This window comes from Oncorhynchus masou, chromosome 18, assembly GCF_036934945.1.
Source record: "Oncorhynchus masou masou isolate Uvic2021 chromosome 18, UVic_Omas_1.1, whole genome shotgun sequence".
NCBI classification, from domain to species: domain Eukaryota; kingdom Metazoa; phylum Chordata; class Actinopteri; order Salmoniformes; family Salmonidae; genus Oncorhynchus; species Oncorhynchus masou.
The window spans coordinates 7,445,427-7,462,865 of record NC_088229.1 but is presented as its reverse complement, the minus strand read 5'-3'; the positions used below and the strand labels follow the sequence as shown (position 1 = coordinate 7,462,865).

General features: G+C 43.0%; 1 protein-coding gene across 1 annotated transcript; it reads right to left on the bottom strand.

The window, feature by feature from the left end:
- Positions 1-245: 245 nt before the first annotated feature.
- On the bottom strand, positions 246-10,968 carry gpr157 (G protein-coupled receptor 157). The gene is made up of 4 exons (XM_064922066.1): positions 10,406-10,968; positions 3,403-3,616; positions 2,916-3,110; positions 246-1,341 (listed from the first exon to the last, which is right to left on the bottom strand). The coding sequence occupies exons 1-4, from the start codon at positions 10,777-10,779 to the stop codon at positions 1,102-1,104; spliced, it is 1,023 nt and encodes a 340-aa protein (XP_064778138.1). The 5' UTR covers positions 10,780-10,968; the 3' UTR covers positions 246-1,101.
- Between the last annotated feature and the right edge of the window lie 6,471 nt (positions 10,969-17,439).

Here is a 17,439-nt window from a genome sequence, read left to right as displayed (position 1 = left end):
CAATAATACCTCCTGGTCGAGAGCAGTTCTCCCCCTAAACACAGCAGCACTTTCCCTGCATCCAAAATGGCACCCTATTTCCTATATAGTGCACTACTTTTGGCCAGGCCTGACGCAATAGCCCCCCCAAAAAATAATTTTGCTTTAAAATGTTATTTTTCCGCAAAAAGCAATGAATCGCCTAATTAAAATACATTGTTCAGGATATCAAGTCGACAGAGGAAAATGACAGTTGTAGCTCAGAGATCAGTCTTCAGTGGATTTATTAGTCTTTATTATGATTTACATTTCAAAAACGTCAGTTAAAAAAGCAAAAATAGAAGAAGGCAAAGTAGATCGCTATTGATAAGGCACAACTTTACCTTCCTCTATACCAATATACTATGTTGAGCGAGAGCCATTTTCAGAACATAGAGTCTTCGTACAGACAAATTCGACGCCAGCTTTCAGTAGGTTGTGGGCTTTTGTAAACGTCATTGGTAGTAATGATATGGTGCCATTTACAAAAACAGTATAGATGATATACAAAAGTACATTGTTAAACAATGCTATAAACTCAACGATAACCTGGTATAAAAATAACAATATTAAATTGCACTGTCTGTTTCTCTAATACAAGATTAGGAAGACACCAATATGTTAGAACAACATCAAATGTTGCCTTGGGGGGAAATCCGTTAAAAATAAATCCACATGTGTTTCCCAAATGGCACCCTATTCCCTATATAGTGCACAACTTTTGAACAGAGCCCCTATGTACAACTTCACCGCGAGAATGACCTTGGCGTTCACCCTTATGGATGGTCCAATGCTAGTGACTGAGCACAGCAAGTAATCTCTTCCAACAAAAACGACATGCTTAAATGCTTTGATTGTCCTCATCACACTTGCATTAATGAGTGGACTGCAGTACGGAAGTTTGTTTCCAACCCCCCCAACTCAACGTCGGTGCTAGATCTGATGCTCTGCTTTCACACAGCACCAGGCATCTATAGCAGAGGATGTGGCCAGCAAAGTACAGCTCGGCTCAGTAGTGTGAAAAGTGTCTCAGAAAGCCAGCCAGGGTAGGAGCGTGCTCCGTCTAGCCATTCAGATCCAGGGTCAGCAGCCGTCCGGCCAGCCACGAGAGCTGGTATTCGGGGTGTCCTCTGGTTGTGAGGGCGTCTCCACATCCAGGCCCAAACCACTGTGGTTGGGTGTGTTGGAGGGTATGAGGGAGGCCCCAGACCTGACCCTGCAGGAGCAGCAGCAGAGCATGGTGGAGAGACGGGAGCGGATTGGCTGAGTGAACAGGACAAACATGATACAGTTTGCAGCTCCCTGGAAGGTGTTCCCAATGCCCTAGAGAAACAGATGAAACCATTAACGGGTGGATATATGACTAAAGGATGAATGTAAAAGATGGAATGAAGGAAAGAGGGGTTGGTGGATGGATAGACAGGTACTGATATTTGTTGCTAAAGGTTTCTATACGCATACAAGGGTTTCCATTAGGAAAATGTGATGAACATTTCACCTACAACGTTTTAAATTTACTAGACATTTTACAGGGTGCTGTAACCCGATTAGTGTTCACCCACTGTGCTCTGAATGACAGACATAACATTTCATTAAAATTAACAGAACATGCAATTCGAGAACGCAACTAATTCCGATGTGCACTTTGAACATGTTAAAATAACTGTCTGCATTTACCTTTCCTCCGCCAACAAGATGAATAATAAACAGCAAAAATCACTAGCCTTATGTCAATCTACTATAATAGAAAAGTTTAGGCTACCTATTCTATTGATCACCTTGTCGAGAAACAAATAGCCTGGTGTGAAGATATGAATTTGGGATCTACAACCAGTAGGACAATTAAACATTAAAAAACGTTAAAAAGAGAGTTTGATGCAACACATAACGTTTAGCTTAAAATGTTGATAAACTATTATTTATTCACATTATAAAGAGAAGCAATACGCAGAAGGCAGTAGGCAATGCGCGAATGTTCGTTCCATAATGCAATTCGCGGGAAAAGCACCGTAGTCAAAAGGGCACACTGCAAATGCGAGCGGTTTCATGTGACAAAGATGAAAATATCCGTGAAATGTAGATGAGAGATCTACTAAGCTACTTTAAAGCAAGGTAAGACGTGCCGCTTAATATGTATTAAAATAGTTGAGGTTTCAAACGATTAAGTATATGTTTATGACAAAAAGCATACGGCCTCCAACCAAAGTGGTGTGTGTCGCGCTGATGAAGCCTGCCTTCCGTTGTCGTTTGATGCCGCGTTTAAAACATCTGGGAACTCGGAAATCTCAGACTTCAGTGCGTTCAAGACAACTTTGAACTGGAGGGGGGGGGGGGGGGACGAGCTCCGACTGGGAAAAGTCGTTTTCAATGGTCATGCAATTCAGAATTCCAACTCGGGAAGTCACGTCTCTTTCTAGGAGCTCCAACTTTCCGACCTGAAGATCACCGATGACATGATTGGACCTCGTATTTTTCTGAGTTTGCAGTTGTCTTGAAAGCACCATACGATGCTGTAGCAGCACCTCTTGAGTGGAAAATATATTAGATAGCGCCAAGACCATGTGATAAATAAGATCCATAACGAATATACTAAACAAAACGTCAAGTTAATTCCACTATATTTTGCTAATGAACATACAGGCCGATAAACATGACCAATCTAATGCATTTCCTTCAATGAAGAGGCTATAAAACATTATTTCACAACAGGATTGTTTCTTCTTCTCCTGGACAATCGGGCCGGTGGCAATTTTATTTATTGGCTTTTCTAAAATCGGAACAAAAGTCGGCTATTACCGGCTAACGGAAACCCTACTGCACACATGCTTCCGCAGGTTATGAGAATCATTGGTGAGGATAGAACATGGAGTCCTTGAGATGTGCCAACACAAACTCACATGTAGCGTGACGAGCACAGGGTTCTGCCTGGCTGGCGAGTCGGCCAGCATCAGCAGGAAACGCACGGTGCTCCAGATACGCAGGGCGATGAAGATGATGGGGATAAGGGTCAACTTCCTGTCGGCCATATTGGAAAGGGACTGGGACAGAGGACTGCAGGCCAGGATGGGCCGGTACTCAGACAGAGCAGCATGCTGGACGACATAGAGAGAAAACAGGAATATTTATCAAGTGGATAAATGTGCTTGAGACCTGCCATGGAAATTGTCTGATAGTTTACACTGAAATGAGTAAAAAGCCACCTGGAGAACTCTGCGAAATCCATGTAAAACCGCAGTGATATCATCGTGAATTTAGCAAAAACATTTTCTTTTTTTGGTCAATTTTTTATATATATATATTTTTAAATTACATGCATTCCTCCCCAATGCCCCCCTCGGTTTCCACTTCAATAGTACTGGGGTATGGATTGTAACAGATCCTCACCGCTCTGTGGATGTGCTTCTTGATGAGGACGTAGAGGACTGGGAGGGTGAGATAGGCCAGGAACTCCCATATCTTCCCAGTGAGCAGCATCCACAGGACATGGTCTGGAGCCTGGATCCTCACCCAGCACCAGCCCACAGACACTTCCGATGCATCGTAGCCAATATGGCCCAGAGCCAGAGCTGCTACTGTGATACCTAGAGGGATGCCCCAGCTGGGGGGTGAGGAGGAGGAGGAGGAGGAGGGGAAGAGGTGGAGGAGGAGACAGGGGAAGAGGTGGAGGAGGAGACAGGGGAAGAGGTGGAAGAGGAGACAGGGGAAGAGGTGGAAGAGGAGACAGGGGAAGAGGAGACAGGGGAAGAGGAGACAGGGGAAGAGGAGACAGGGGAAGAGGTGGAGGAGGAGACAGGGGAAGAGGTGGAGGAGACAGGGGAGAGGAGGTGGAAGAGGAGACAGGGGAAGAGGTGGAAGAGGAGACAGGGGAAGAGGAGACAGGGGAAGAGGAAGAAGAGGAGACAGGGGAAGAGGAGACAGGGGAAGAGGAGACAGGGGAAGAGGTGGAGGAGGAGACAGGGGAAGAGGAGACAGGGGAAGAGGAGGAGGAGACAAGGGAAGAGGAGACAGGGGAAGAGGAGGAGGAGACAAGGGAAGAGGTGGTGGTGGTGGAGCAGGAATAATTAATTAAACATTTAATTGTGAACCTCCTGACTAGCTTGCCAGCCAGGCACTTCCTCTAAAGTCTGGTGATTATTATGTGCACCTATGTCATGCTACTAAGACATGCTGTTAATAGGCCTCGCTATATAGCCTACATGTTGAAAGTGCAACCCCAAAATCTGCAACTCACTTCCTGCAAAGTCACACATAGTCATATATAGTGTAACATTTCAGTAGCCTGTATGTAAACTGAATCGACTTTATTTCACTATCGTTTAACTATACGAAACAGAACCACTCAGTGTGGATCAAGGCTAACATTTCAACATGCTCCCCCTTTAATTTTGAGCCTTTAAAACCCAAGATGAGATGTTGGCCGTGTTCGAGAGAACCAAATCCATGATGCATTGGGGGTAAATGGTAACTGACTGATCTAAAAAATAATAAGTGAGCAGTTCTATGTGATGCAAGGTGATTTGTAGATCAGTCAGTCGGTAGCCGCCTGCAATGCTCAACAAGCCCATTGCGTCACTTGTGACAATGAACCTCACGTCAGCAGTTCTGGGGAGAGCGTGACGCCCTGCGTGTTCAGGTAATCTTCCACTCACCGAGGGCCAACATCTTCAATTCACGACTCGTAATATAAATTGAAGGATATTTCTGGACTCATTCCATTCAGACATCCTATATAGGACACTACGGTTGACCAGGGCATTATATACACATTGTAGTCAGACCCCTTGACCTTTTCCACATTGACCAGGGCATTATATACACATTGTAGTCAGACCCCTTGACCTTTTCCACATTGACCAGGGCATTATATACACATTGTAGTCAGACCCCTTGACCTTTTCCACATTGACCAGGGCATTATATACACATTGTAGTCAGACCCCTTGACCTTTTCCACATTGTTTTCCACATTGCAGGGCATTATATACACATTGCAGACCCCTTGACCTTTTCCACATTGAAATTATATACACATTGGATTACCTTTTCCACATACCATTATATACACATTGTAGTCAGACCCCTTGACCTTTTCCACATTGACCCACATTGTAGTCATCAATTGTTACTTATTCTAAAACGGATTACAATAACCCCCCCCCCCTCCCCCACACACAATACCCCATAAATGACAAAGCAAAAACACATTTAGAAATTTTAGCAAATTAATAAAAAGACAAAAATAACTGAAATATCTTCTTTTTTTTTCACCCAGTGATCCCACTCTGAAATATATATATATATGCTCGTAGAGTATATTATGTTAAACAATATATAGAAACATTTACAAAATCAAAAATAGTTCAATATTAATGTATCATTTTTCAATATTTATAAATTAAAAATGTAGAAAAAAAGGTTTTCAAATTCTAAATACTACTCATATATTAGGGAGGAAGCGGTAAATCTTCATGAGACACATTTTTGCTTCGTAGCACATACAGATGAAACAGAGTCTTACAGGAGGCATGGGTATGGCCATTCATAAACACAGTGTATTCGGCAAGTACATCTTCGAGTCTTATTGGGTATGAGGCTACAAGCTTGGCACACCAGTATTCAGGGAGTTTCTCCCATTCTTCTCTGCAGATCCTCTCAAGCTCTGTCAGGTTAGAGGGGAACTGCACAGCTATTTTCAGGTCTCCAGAGATGTTTGATCAGGTTCAAGTCTGGGCCCCTCATGGACATTCAGAGACTTGTCCCGAAGCCACTCCTGCGTTATCTTGGCTGTGTGCTTTGGGTCGTTGTCCTGTTGGAAGGTGAACCTTCGCCCCAGTCTGAGGTCCTGAGCAGGTTTTCATCAAGGATCTCTGTGTATTTTGCTCTGTTCATCTTTCCCTCGATCCTGACTAATCTCCCAGTTCCGGCCGTTGAAAAACATCCCCACAACATGATGCTGCCACCACCATGCTTCACCATAGGGATGGTGCCAGGTTTCCTCCAGATGTGACACTTGGCATTCAGGCCAAAGTATTCAATCTTGGTTTCATCAGACTAGAGAATATTGTTTCTCACGGTCAGAGTCCTTTAGGTGCCATTTGGCAAACTCCAAGCGGGCCGTCATGTGCCTTTTGCTGTGGAGTGGCATCTGTCTGGCCACTCTACCATAAAGGCCTGATAGGTGGAGTTCTGCAGAGATGGGTGTCCTTCTGGAAGGTTTTATCTCTGTGACCAAGACCCTTCTCCCCAATTGCTCAGTTTGGCTGGGCGCCCAGCTCTAGGAAGAGTCTGTGGTTCCAAACTTACATTTAAGAATGATGGAGGCCACTGTGTTCTTGGGGACCTTCAATGCTGCAGACATTTTTTTGGTACCCTTCCCCAGATCTGTGCCTCAACACAATCGTGCCTCGGAGCTCTACGGACAATTCCATCGACCTCATGGCTTGGTGCTCTGACATTCACTGTCCACTTTGGGACCTTATATAGACCAGGTGTGTGCCTTTCCAAATCATATCCAATCAATAGAATTGACCACATGTGGACTCCAATGGTTTGTTATTTAAACCTTTAATTAGGCAATTCAGTTAAGAACAAATTCTTATTTACAATGACGGCTGACCAGAAGGCCTCCTGCGGGGACGGGGGCTGGGATTAAAAATAAATATATATAATAATGACAAAACACACATCACGACGAGAGAAACCACAACACAGAGACCTAAGACAACATAGCAAGGCAGTAACATATGACAACACAGCATGGTAGCAACACAAAACATGGTACAGACATTATTGGGCACAGACAACAGCACAAAGGGCAAGAAGGTAGAGACAACACCAATCAAGTTGTAGAAACATCTCAAGGATGATCAATGGAAACAGGATGCACCTGAGCTCAATTGAGTCTTTTTTTTTTTTTTACCTTTATTTAACTAGGCAAGTCAGTTAAGAACACATCCTTATTTTCAATGACGGCCTGGGAACAGTGGGTTAACTGCCTGTTCAGGGGCAGAACGACAGATTTGTACCTTGTCAGCTCAGGGGTTTGAACTTGCAAGTCCAATGCTCTAACCACTAGACTACCCTGCCGTCTCATAGCAAAGGGTCTGAAAACATATGTAAATAAGGATTTTTTTTAAATAAAACTGTTTTTGCTTCATCATTATGAGGTATTGCGTGTTGATAGATGAGGGAGAAACAACAAGCGAATCCATTTTAGAATAAGGCGTAATAATAACGTAACAACATGTGGAAAAAGGGCAGGGATCCGATATCTCTCCGAATGCACTGTAAGGGCATGATTTGGGACACAGCTGAAGGTACCGAAACCTCAATCAACTGCTCTTTTTGAGATGGTTCATATAAAAAGTGTACTGGGATCAAAACTTGGTTCAAATTCTATTCAACGTCTTACGAATAATTTCAGCGTTTGCTCTGGTCTGTCTGTCTGGAGTGCAGGATGGGGGTTGCACTTTTGCAACTATTTCTATTGCTTCCGTTGCAGCAGGCAAGCTCAATCAAGGCCAGATAAAGTATTACAAATGATTTCAAATAGTACTGGAACGAAAGTCTGATTTGGCACCTATAATCACATAAACAGTTAAAGTCAGGAAGTTTACATAGACCTAGGTAGGAGTCATTAAAACTTGGTTTTCAAACCCTCCACAAATTTCTTGATATCAAACTATAGTTTTGGCAAGTCGATTAGGACATCTACTTTGTGCACGACAATATTAATTCTTCCAACAATTTACAGAGATTATTTCACTTTATCACAATTCCAGTGGCTCAGAAGTTTACATACACTAAGTTGTGCCTTTCAACAGCTTGGAAAATTCCAGAAAATGATGTAATGGCTTTAGAAGCTTCTGATAGGCTAATTGACATCATTTGAGTCAATTGGAGGTGTACCTGTGGATGTATTTCAAGGTCTACCTTGAAACTCAGTGCCTCTTTGCTTGACATCATGGAGAAATCAAAAGAAATCAGCCAAGACCTCAGAAAAAGAATCGTCTGGTTCATCCTTGGGAGCAATTTCCAAACGCCTGAAGGTACCACGTTCATCTGTACAAACAAAAGTATGCAAGTATAAACACCTTGGGATCACGCAGCCGTCATACCGCTCAGGAAGGAGACGCGTTCTGTCTCCTAGAGATGAACGTACTGTGGTGCAAAAAGTGCAAATCAATCCCAGAACAACAGCAAAGGACCTTGTGAAGATGCTGGAAGAAACAGGTACAAAAGTACTATATCCACAGAAAAACGAGTCCTATATCGACATAACCTGAAAGGCCGCTCAGCAAGGAAGAAGCCACTGCTCCAAAACCACCATAAAAAAAGCCAGACTACGGTTTGCAACGGCACATGGGGACAAAGATCATACTTTTTGGAGAAATGTTCTCTGATCTGATGAAACACAAATAGAACTGTTTGGCCATAATGACCATCATTATGTTTGGAGGGAAAAGGTGGAGGCTTGCAAGCTGAAGAACAACATCCCATCCGTGAAGCCCGGGGGTGTAAGCATCATGTTGTGGGGGTGCTTTGCTGCAGGAGGGACTGGTGCACTTCACAAAATAGATGGCATCATGAGGAAAGAAAATGATGTGGATATATTGAAGCAACATCTCAAGACATCAGTCAGGAAGTTAAAGCTTGGTCGCAAATGGGTCTTCCAAATGGACAATGACCCCAAGCACACTTCCAAAGTTGTGGCAAAATGGCTTAAGGGCAACAAAGTCAAGGTATTGGAGTGGACATCAAAAGCCCTGACCTCAATCCTATATAAAATCTGTGGGCAGAACTGAAAAAGTGTGTGCAAGGAAGGAGGCCTACAAACCTGACTCAGTTACACCAGCTCAGTCAGGAGGAATGGGCCAAAATACACCCAACTTATTGTGGGAAACTTGTGGAAGGCTATCCGAACCTTTTGACCCAAGTTAAACAATTTATAGGCAATGCTACCAAATACTAATTGAGTATGTAAACTTCTGACCCACTGGGAATGTGATAAATGACAGCTGAAATAAATCATTCTCTACTATTATTCTGACATTTCACATTCTCAAAACAGTGGTGATCTGACTGACTGAAGACAGGGAATTTTTATTAGGATTAAATGTCAGGAATTGTGAAAAACTGAGTTTAAATGTATTTGGCTAAGGTGTATGTAAACTTCCGACTTCAACTGTGTGTTTGTTATTATTCATGTACTATGAATGGCCTTGTTGTGTGAAATGGTTCTGTTGTGCGAGGTTCAATAGAAAAGGGATCACTGGAGAATTCATTATAGAACACAACACGCATTGTAACAAGGCATGTCCACTGCCTGGGCTCTGAGGTGGAGAAAGGGTTTTGATGTTATATACAAAAAATATATAAACTGGGTGGGTCAAGTCCTGACAGCTGTGATATATCAGACCGAATATAACCGGCATGGCAAAATATATATTTTTACTGCTCTAATTATATTGGTAACCAGTTTATAATAGCAATAAAGCACCTGGGGGGGGGGGGGGTTGTGTTATATGGCCAATATACCATGGCTAAGGGCTGTGTCCAGGTATTCCGCATTGCGTCGTGCCTAAGAACAGCCCTTATTGCTTAAATAGCAACTCAGTGAAGAATTGTCCAAAAGGCAGACTATCCTTTCTGTATTGTTTATCAATAAGAAACCTATCATGTTTCTGTGGTGTCCATTCAACTCTATTTCAGTGGACTGGATGTAAGGTGTACTGCAAAACATGCTCTAATGTGTCATTCTGTATTAATTGACCATTAATTGAGTATTAATTGGGTGTTAATTTAGCCAAATTGAGTAAACAGGAGACAATAGGTGCGCATGTGCTTCAGGTGTAGCCCTGAAGACGCTCAGTCTAATTTTCATAAGGTTTGAAACAGTATCAATAGTTTACAGTACAGTTCGTAGTACGATGTATAATACCATATGTACAATACCAGGTGACAGAATTTATATGCCGCGTTCACATGCTAGTCCGAACTAAACTCGGAAATGTCTGACTTGCTGATTCCTTAAACGGAGCACGTGCATAACTACATAACTACATAACTATCAGTTCGGTTGGAAATGTCCGTTTCATAGTTGCGACTCGCATGTGAACGCGGAATTAATACCAAGTTACATGGTGAAATGTCTTAACGTCAGAAGTGCTGAAGTTCCCAGGTATTGTAAGGTAATATATTCCTCATGAATATTCATAAACGCGTCATACTAGAGTCGAGAAACAACATAGCTGGATCAGGTGACTCTTGGCCTTGATATTTCACAGACCATATCCCAAACTCAAATCTAATCAATCAAAACATTTCACAGTTTATACAACTGTTATTATTTTGATTATATGAAAATGAATCAAGCACAAGTACCCACCTGATAACGTGAAAACATAACACGAAGCTGTCAGCTTGTCTTTGATTCGACTTGACGATTAAAATGTACAGATATATAGCGATAGCGACAGTCCAGAAAAACGAACTCGTGTTGGCGAAAGTAGATATCGCTCCTTGAACGACGCAATCCACAGAGTTTGATTCAAAGACACTCCAAACTCCGTATGCGTACGAGCCCGCAGACAACAAGTCAGCCACGGACAAGAAGACCAGAAGTGTTCTCGGCGTTGTTCTCAAATCTGGCCAAATGATGTACGTAAAGATAATAAGTAAAGAGCCCAAAAAAGACAGGGCACACGAAATCAAAATAACTATCTGTTCTGAAATGTATACAACAGTCTGATCAACGGCCATGATATCCAAAACTACTGCGCGCTAGGTCAATCTACACTCACTTACAAGGCACGAATAGTTTTCCAGCATTCCAATATAAACTTATTCCATCAACGAATAGGCCGAGTTGCTTGGATGAACAAGTCACCGCGTCAAAGGGTCCTGAAAACTGTAGTGTACCCAGGTAGTTGTAAAGTTAATGTGTGTGTCATGAACAACATTAGCGTGAGCACACTCATGGAATCGGCGGGTTGCCTTCAAAATAAAGGTCCCCCATCGAAACATGCAAAGGGATTCGAATGTGGACTCATGACACAATTGAACTAGATCGGCTATTCCCAAACTGGGATAAGTGTACGCGCAATGCCGTCGGGGGTATGCCAAATAAAAATGTGATTCACATTTTCAAACAGTTAATTTAGATTTTCCAACGGGACTATACATTTGGGTGATGAAAAGGCCAACAAAAACTATACGGACAACGCCTTCATCAAACAACACTGTTTCACGACACGTCAGTGACATGGCTGGAGATGTTTTGAAAAAGTTACTGCTTCACATACAAGCCAGTGAATTATAGTTGGATGAGTCAACAGACGTTTATGGGGGGTCAATTAAGGAAGACATCCTCTTCTGCAAACCACTGGAAACCAGGACAACAGGAGAGGATATTTTTAAAGTACTGGACATCAAATGGACTTTGGTGGTCAAGATGTGTTGGTATCTGTACTGATGGAGCAAAAACAATGACAAGGAGACATAGTGGAGTGGTAACACATGTGCAAGCAGTTGCTCCCGATGCCCCTTAGCTACACTGCAGCATCCACGGAGAGGCTCTTAGCTACACTGCAGCATCCACCGAGAGGCTCTTAGCTACACTGCAGCATCCACCGAGAGGCTCTTAGCTACACTGCAGCATCCACCGAGAGGCTCTTAGCTACACTGCAGCATCCACCGAGAGTCTCTTAGCTACACTGCAGCATCCACCGAGAGGCTCTTAGCTACACTGCAGCATCCACCGAGAGGCTCTTAGCTACACTGCAGCATCCACCGAGAGGCTCTTAGCTACACTGCAGCATCCACCGAGAGGCTCTTAGCTACACTGCAGCATCCACCGAGAGGCTCTTAGCTACACTGCAGCATCCACTGAGAGGCTCTTAGCTACACTGCAGCATCCACCGAGAGGCTCTTAGCTACACTGCAGCATCCACCGAGAGGCTCTTAGCTACACTGCAGCATACACCGAGAGGCTCTTGCTGCCAAGGGAATGCCTGCTAGCTTGAAAGACGTTTTGGACACTACAGTGAAAATGATTAACTTTGTTAAAGCAAGGCCCCTGAACTCTCGTGTATTTTCTGCACTATGCAATGATATGGGCAGCGACCATGTAACGCTTTCACAACATACAGAAGTGCGCTGGTTATCAAGGGGCAAAGTATTGACACGTTGTTTTGAATTGAGAGACGAGCTTAACGTTTTCATTACTGACCATCATTTTCACTTGCATGAGGACAAGTTTCTCACACGACTGGCCTGTCTGGGTGATGTTTTTTCTCGCCTGAATGATCTGAATCTAGGATTACAGGGACTCTCCGCAACTATATCCAATGTGCGGGACAAAATTGAGGCTATGATTAAGACGTTGGAGCTCTTCTCTGTCTGCATGAACAAGGACAACACACAGGTCTTTCCATCATTGTATGATTTTTGTTGTGTGCAAATGAACTCAAGCTTACAGACAATGTCAAATATGATATAGCGAAGCCCCTGAGTGAGCTGGGTGCGCAATTACGCAGGTACTTTCCCGAAACAGACGACACAAACAACTGGATTCATTATCCCTTTCATGCCCTGCCTCCAGTCCACTTACCCATATCTGAACAAGAGAGACTCATCGAAATTGCAACAAGCGGTTCTGTGAAAATGTGATTTAATGAGAAGCCACTGACAGATTTCTGGATAGGGCTGTGCTCAGAGTATCCTGCCTTGGAAAATCGCGCTGTTAAAACACTGATGCCCTTTCCAACCACGTACCTATCTGAGAGTGGATTCTCGGCCCTCACTAGCATGAGAACTAAATACAGGCACAGACTGTGTGTGGAAAACGATTTAAGACTGAGACTCTCTCCCATACATCCCGACACTGCAGAGTGATGTGCATCCTTTCAAGCACAAACCCTTCTCATTCTCATTAACCTGTGGTGAGTTATTCACAAAGATGAACAAATAAGGTGTTCATGACTATGCATAGATAATAACATAGAGTAGGAGCAGCTGATTAGCTGTTCAGGAGTCTTATGGCTTGAGGGTAGAAGCTATTTAGGAGGCTTATTGTACCTAGACTTGGCGCTCCGGTACCGCTTGCCTTGCGATAGCAGAGGAAACAGTCTATGACTAGGGTGGCCGGAGTCTTTGACAATTTTTAGGGCCTTTCTCTGACACCGACTGGTATAGAGGTCCTGGATGGCAGGAAGCATGGCCCCGGTGATGTACTTGGCCGTACACACTACACTCTGTAGTGCCTTGCGGTTGGAAGAAGAGCAGTTGCCATACCAGGCGGTGATGCAACTCGCCAGGATGCTCTCGATGGTGCAGCAGTAGAACCTTTTGAAGGTCTGAGGACCCATGCCAAATCCTTTCAGTCTCCTGAGAGGGAATAGGTTTTTGTCGTGCCCTCTTCACGACTGTCTTGGTGTGTTTGGACCATGTTGGTGATGTGGACGCCAAGGAACTTGAAACCCTCTTTTTCCTGTAGTCCCCAATCATCTCCTTTGTCTTGATCACGATGAGGGAGAGGTTGTCCTTGCACCACATGGTCAGGTCTCTGACCTCCTCCCTATAGGCTGTCTCATCGTTGTCTGTGATCAGGCCTACCACTGTTGTGACATCAGCAAACTTAATGATAGTGTTGGAGTTGTGCCTGGCTGTGCAGTCATGAGTGAACAGGGAGTACAGGAGGGGGCTGAGCATGCACCCCTGAGGGGCCCCCGTGTTGAGGATCAGCATGGCGGATGTGTTGTTACCTACCCTTAACACCTGGGGGCGGCCCGTCAAGAAGTCCAGGATCCAGTTGCAGAGGGAGGTGTTTAGTCCCAGGGTCCTTAGCTTAGTAATGAGCTTTGAGGGCACTATGGTGTTGAACGCTGAGCTGTTGTTAATGAATAGCATTCTCACATTGGTGCTCCTTCTGTCCAGGTGTGAAAGGGCAGTGTGGAGTGCAATAGAGATTGCATCATCTGTGGATTTGTTGGTGCGTTATGCAAATTGTAGTGGGTTTAGGGTTTCTGGGATAATGGTGTTGATGTGAGCCATGACCAGCCTTTCAAATGTTGCCTGTAATCCATGGCTTCTGGTTGGGGTATGTACGTACAGTCACTGTGGGGACGAGGTCATCAATGCACTTATTGATAAAGCCGGTGACTGATGTAGTGTATTCCTCAATGGCATCAGAAGAATCCCGGAACATGTTCCAGTCTGTGATAGCAAACCGGTCCTGTAGTTTAGCATCTGCTTCACCTGACCACTTTTTATAGACCGTGTCCCTGATGCTTCCTGCTTTAATTTTTGCAAGCAGGAATCAGGAGGATATAATTATGGTCAGATTTTCCAAATGTAGGGCGAGGGAGAGATTTGTACATGTGTGTGGAGTAAAGGTGGTCTAGAGGTTTTTTCCCCCTCTGGTTGCACATTTAACATGCTGATAGAAATGAGGTAAAACTGATTTAAGTTTCCCTGCATTAAAGTCCCCGGCCACTAGGAGCGCCGCCTCTGGATGAGCGTTTTCCTGTTTGCTTATGGCAGTATACACCTCATTGAGTGCGGTTTTAGTGCCAGCATCGGTCTGTGGTGGTATGTAGACAGCTACAGAAAATACATATGAAAACTTTCTAGGTAGATAGTGTGGTCTACAGCTTATCATGAGATACTCCACCTCAGGCGAGAAAAACATTGAGACTTCCTTAGATATCGTGCACCAGCTCTTGTTCACATATATGCGTAGGCCCCCGCCCTGTGTCTCATCAGAGGCTGTTGTTCTGTCCTAAATAAAGAGAAAAATTATACATTATTATTGTGTCCTGATCCTATAAGAGCTCTTTGTCACTTCCCAAGAGCCTGGTTGTGACAAAAACTCACACTCATTCTTGTGTTTGGCAGGCTTACAATGATGTCAAAAACAACATTTGAGAGTGCGTTGACCCTGGAGCTAGAGGAGATACGCAGCTGGAGGTTGAATGTTTGAAGGGTACTGGACTATAAAAAGTTTGGGAACCATAGAAATTCTAAAAAAGTTGGAATGTTGTCGCATGTTTCAATCGGGGGACTTTTATTTTGAAAGCGAACCTCGGATTGCACTATTGTTGCTCATGCTAATGTTGGTTACACACTGGTAGGAAACCCACACAAAAGTTTCTCTGCTGGACATATTAACCCCTCATTGACTCTCCTTAAAACATTCACCCGGAAACCATTCAGTTGGGTAAACTGCACTAAAGACTTTTAAAAAGAAGCAGTAAGGACTATATTTGGCCCTACTGTTGCCCTTTAGTTTGAGTGTGCAATGGTGTAAAATACTTAAGTAAAAATACTGTATAGTACTTCTTAAATAGTTTTTGGGGGTATATGTACTTTACTATTTATATATATTTTTTAAACTTTACTTCACTTCGAAAGAAAATCATGTACTTTTTACTCCATACATTTTCCCTGACACCCAAAAGTACATTTTGAATGCTTAGCAAGACTGGAAAATGGTTCAATTCACATACTTCTCAAGAGAACATCCCTGGTCATCCCTACTGCCTCTGATCTTGCGGACTCACTAAACATATCTGCTTAGTTTGTAAAATGTCGGCGTGTTGGAGTGTGCCCCTGGCTACCCGTAAATTAAATAAACAAGAAAATTGTACCTATTTTTATAAAATAGCTGTTCTTCCTGTGTTTTAAATGTTTTACTTCTATATCTATAGCTACAGTATTATCTTCATTGTTCTATACTTTTCAAAATATTGATTTGAATTACACTACTGAATTACACTAATAAGCAAAGAGAAACGACAGTCCATCATTATTTTAAGACATGAAGGTCAGTCAATTCGGAAAATTTTATGAACTTTGAAAGTTTCTTCAAGTGCAGTCGCAAAAACCATCAAGCACAATGATGAAACTGGCTCTCTTGAGGACCGCCACAGGAAAGGAAGACCCAGAGCTACCCCTGCTGCCGAGGATAAGTTCATTAGAGTTACCAGCCTCAGAAATTGCAGCCCAAATAAATGCTTCACAGAGTTCAAGTAACAGACTCATCTCAACATCAACTGTTCAGAGGAGACTTTGTGAATCAGACCTTCATGGTTGAATTGCTACTAATGGACACCAATAATAATAAGAGACTTGCTTGAGCCATGAAACACAAGCAATGGACATTAGACATTAGAAATTTGTCCTTTGGTCTGGAGTCCAAATGTGAGATTTTTGTTTCCAACCTCCGTGTCTTTGTGAAATGCGGTGTGGGTGAACGGATGATCTCCACATGTGTATTTCCCACTGTGAAGCATGGAGGAGGAGGTGTTATGGTGTGGGGGTGCTTTTCTGGTGACACTGTCTGTGATTTATTTAGAATTCTAGGCACACTTAACCAGCATGGCTACCACATCATTCTGCAGTGATACCCCATACCATCTGGTTTGGGCTTAGTGGGACTATCATTTGTTTTTCAACAGAACAATGACCCAACACACCTCCAGGCTGTGTAAGAGCTATTTGAACAAGAAGGAGAGTGATGGAGTGCTGCATCAGATGACCTGGCCTCCACAGTCACCTGACCTCAACCCAGTTGAGATGGTTTGGGATGAGTTGGACTGCAGAGTGAAGGAAAAACAATCAACAAGTGCTCAGCATATGTTGGAACTCCTTCAAGACTGTGGAAAAGCATTCCAGGGGAAGCTGGTTGAGAGAATGCCAAGAGTGTGCAAAGCTGTCATCAAGGCAAAGGTTTGGCTATTTGAAGAATCTCAATTATAAAATATATTTTGATTTGTTTAACACTTTGTTGGTTACTACATGATTCCATATGTGTTATTTCATAGTTTTAATGTCTTCACTATTATTCTACAATGTAGAAATAAAGAAAAACACATGAATGGCTGGTGTTCTAAAACTTTTGACTGGTAGTGAATGTTAGCAGATTACATATCTAATGTTTACTTCCATGTTTATATTCCCATGTTTGTATAATGTGGATTTGCAATTTGCTACATGATAACAGCACAATGCAAATGGATCTGACAGTCAAACAAACTCAAGTAACTGTAGCCAATATACATTTTTTAGAAAACCTTTATTTAACTAGGCAAGTCCGTTAAGAACGAATTCTTATTTACAATGACGGCCTACCGGGGAACAGTGGGTTAAACTGCCTTGTTCCGGGGCAGAACGACAGATTTTTACCTTGTCAGCTCTGGGATTCAATCCAGCAACCTTTCGGTTACCGGCCCAACGCGCTAAACCACAAGACTACCTACCACACATACAATGTTTCTCTTGACTCAAGATCATTTTTAAGCCTGGGTCTGTGCTAAGATTGGACAGGTATTGTAAAATAAAAATGCAGATCAAACAGGAAATGACGAATGACAAAGACAAGGTATAGACGTGACTATATTGACAGTTATTTTTTAATATTTT